Raw genomic sequence first — 698 nt, forward strand, 5'->3', positions numbered from 1 at the left:
TTATCCAGCTTCTTATTGAGACCGCCAACCAATCCCCACGCGATCCATATCGGGATGGAGAATCCCGCCACGATTCCAATAAACACACTCTCACGGTGATTTGTGATGATTCCGTGGGCACGCATTGCAACAATGGTTGTTATGATGATGAGGAACATTACATAAACAAGAGATAGTAGGTGATTTTCAAACTCGCTGCGTACAAAGTTTTCCATGTCGCCCCAACCGTAATCTACAGACCAGGTGTAATGGTTACAGACCCAGGCCTCCACGCCGCCGTTCGTCATTACCTTCACTGCCTCCGGTGGCACCTGGATCATCCACTGGATGTCAATGACCACCTGGACACCGACTGCGAAAATAAACATCAGGAATTGGTAAATACCCTTCAGATAATTGGGAGATTCCACATCACCTGGAATCAGAGACTCAGACGTTGTCGATGTAAGGATGACCATCAACTTAACCAAAAGTACAGAGTAAATGGTCGCGTATGAAACTCCGATTCCAAACCTGATGATCCCACAGGTAGCATTGGTGGGGATGAAAAGGAAAGCAAAAAGCGTGAGGTAAGACAAGAAGATGCCAAACAGCAACAATTGTCCGAGCCACATGGTCCGCCACTGACGACCAATACGTGTTCCAAGGAGTTTGAAAAGAATGTAGATTTCAAACACGAGGACAGCCACACAGCCCAC

At 47.1% G+C, this 698-nt stretch overlaps 1 protein-coding gene across 1 annotated transcript; it reads right to left on the bottom strand.

Annotated features, from left to right (window-relative positions):
• Positions 1 to 5: 5 nt before the first annotated feature.
• Positions 6 to 692, bottom strand: LOC110440715 (metabotropic glutamate receptor-like; the record flags this gene model as incomplete). Its single annotated transcript, XM_021483867.1, has 1 exon — positions 6 to 692. A coding segment is annotated over one exon (687 nt), but the record flags the coding sequence as incomplete, so codon positions are not given.
• Positions 693 to 698: the final 6 nt, after the last annotated feature.

The sequence above is a fragment of the Mizuhopecten yessoensis genome, unplaced genomic scaffold (genome assembly GCF_002113885.1).
Source record: "Mizuhopecten yessoensis strain PY_sf001 unplaced genomic scaffold, ASM211388v2 scaffold698773, whole genome shotgun sequence".
Lineage (NCBI taxonomy): Eukaryota > Metazoa > Mollusca > Bivalvia > Pectinida > Pectinidae > Mizuhopecten > Mizuhopecten yessoensis.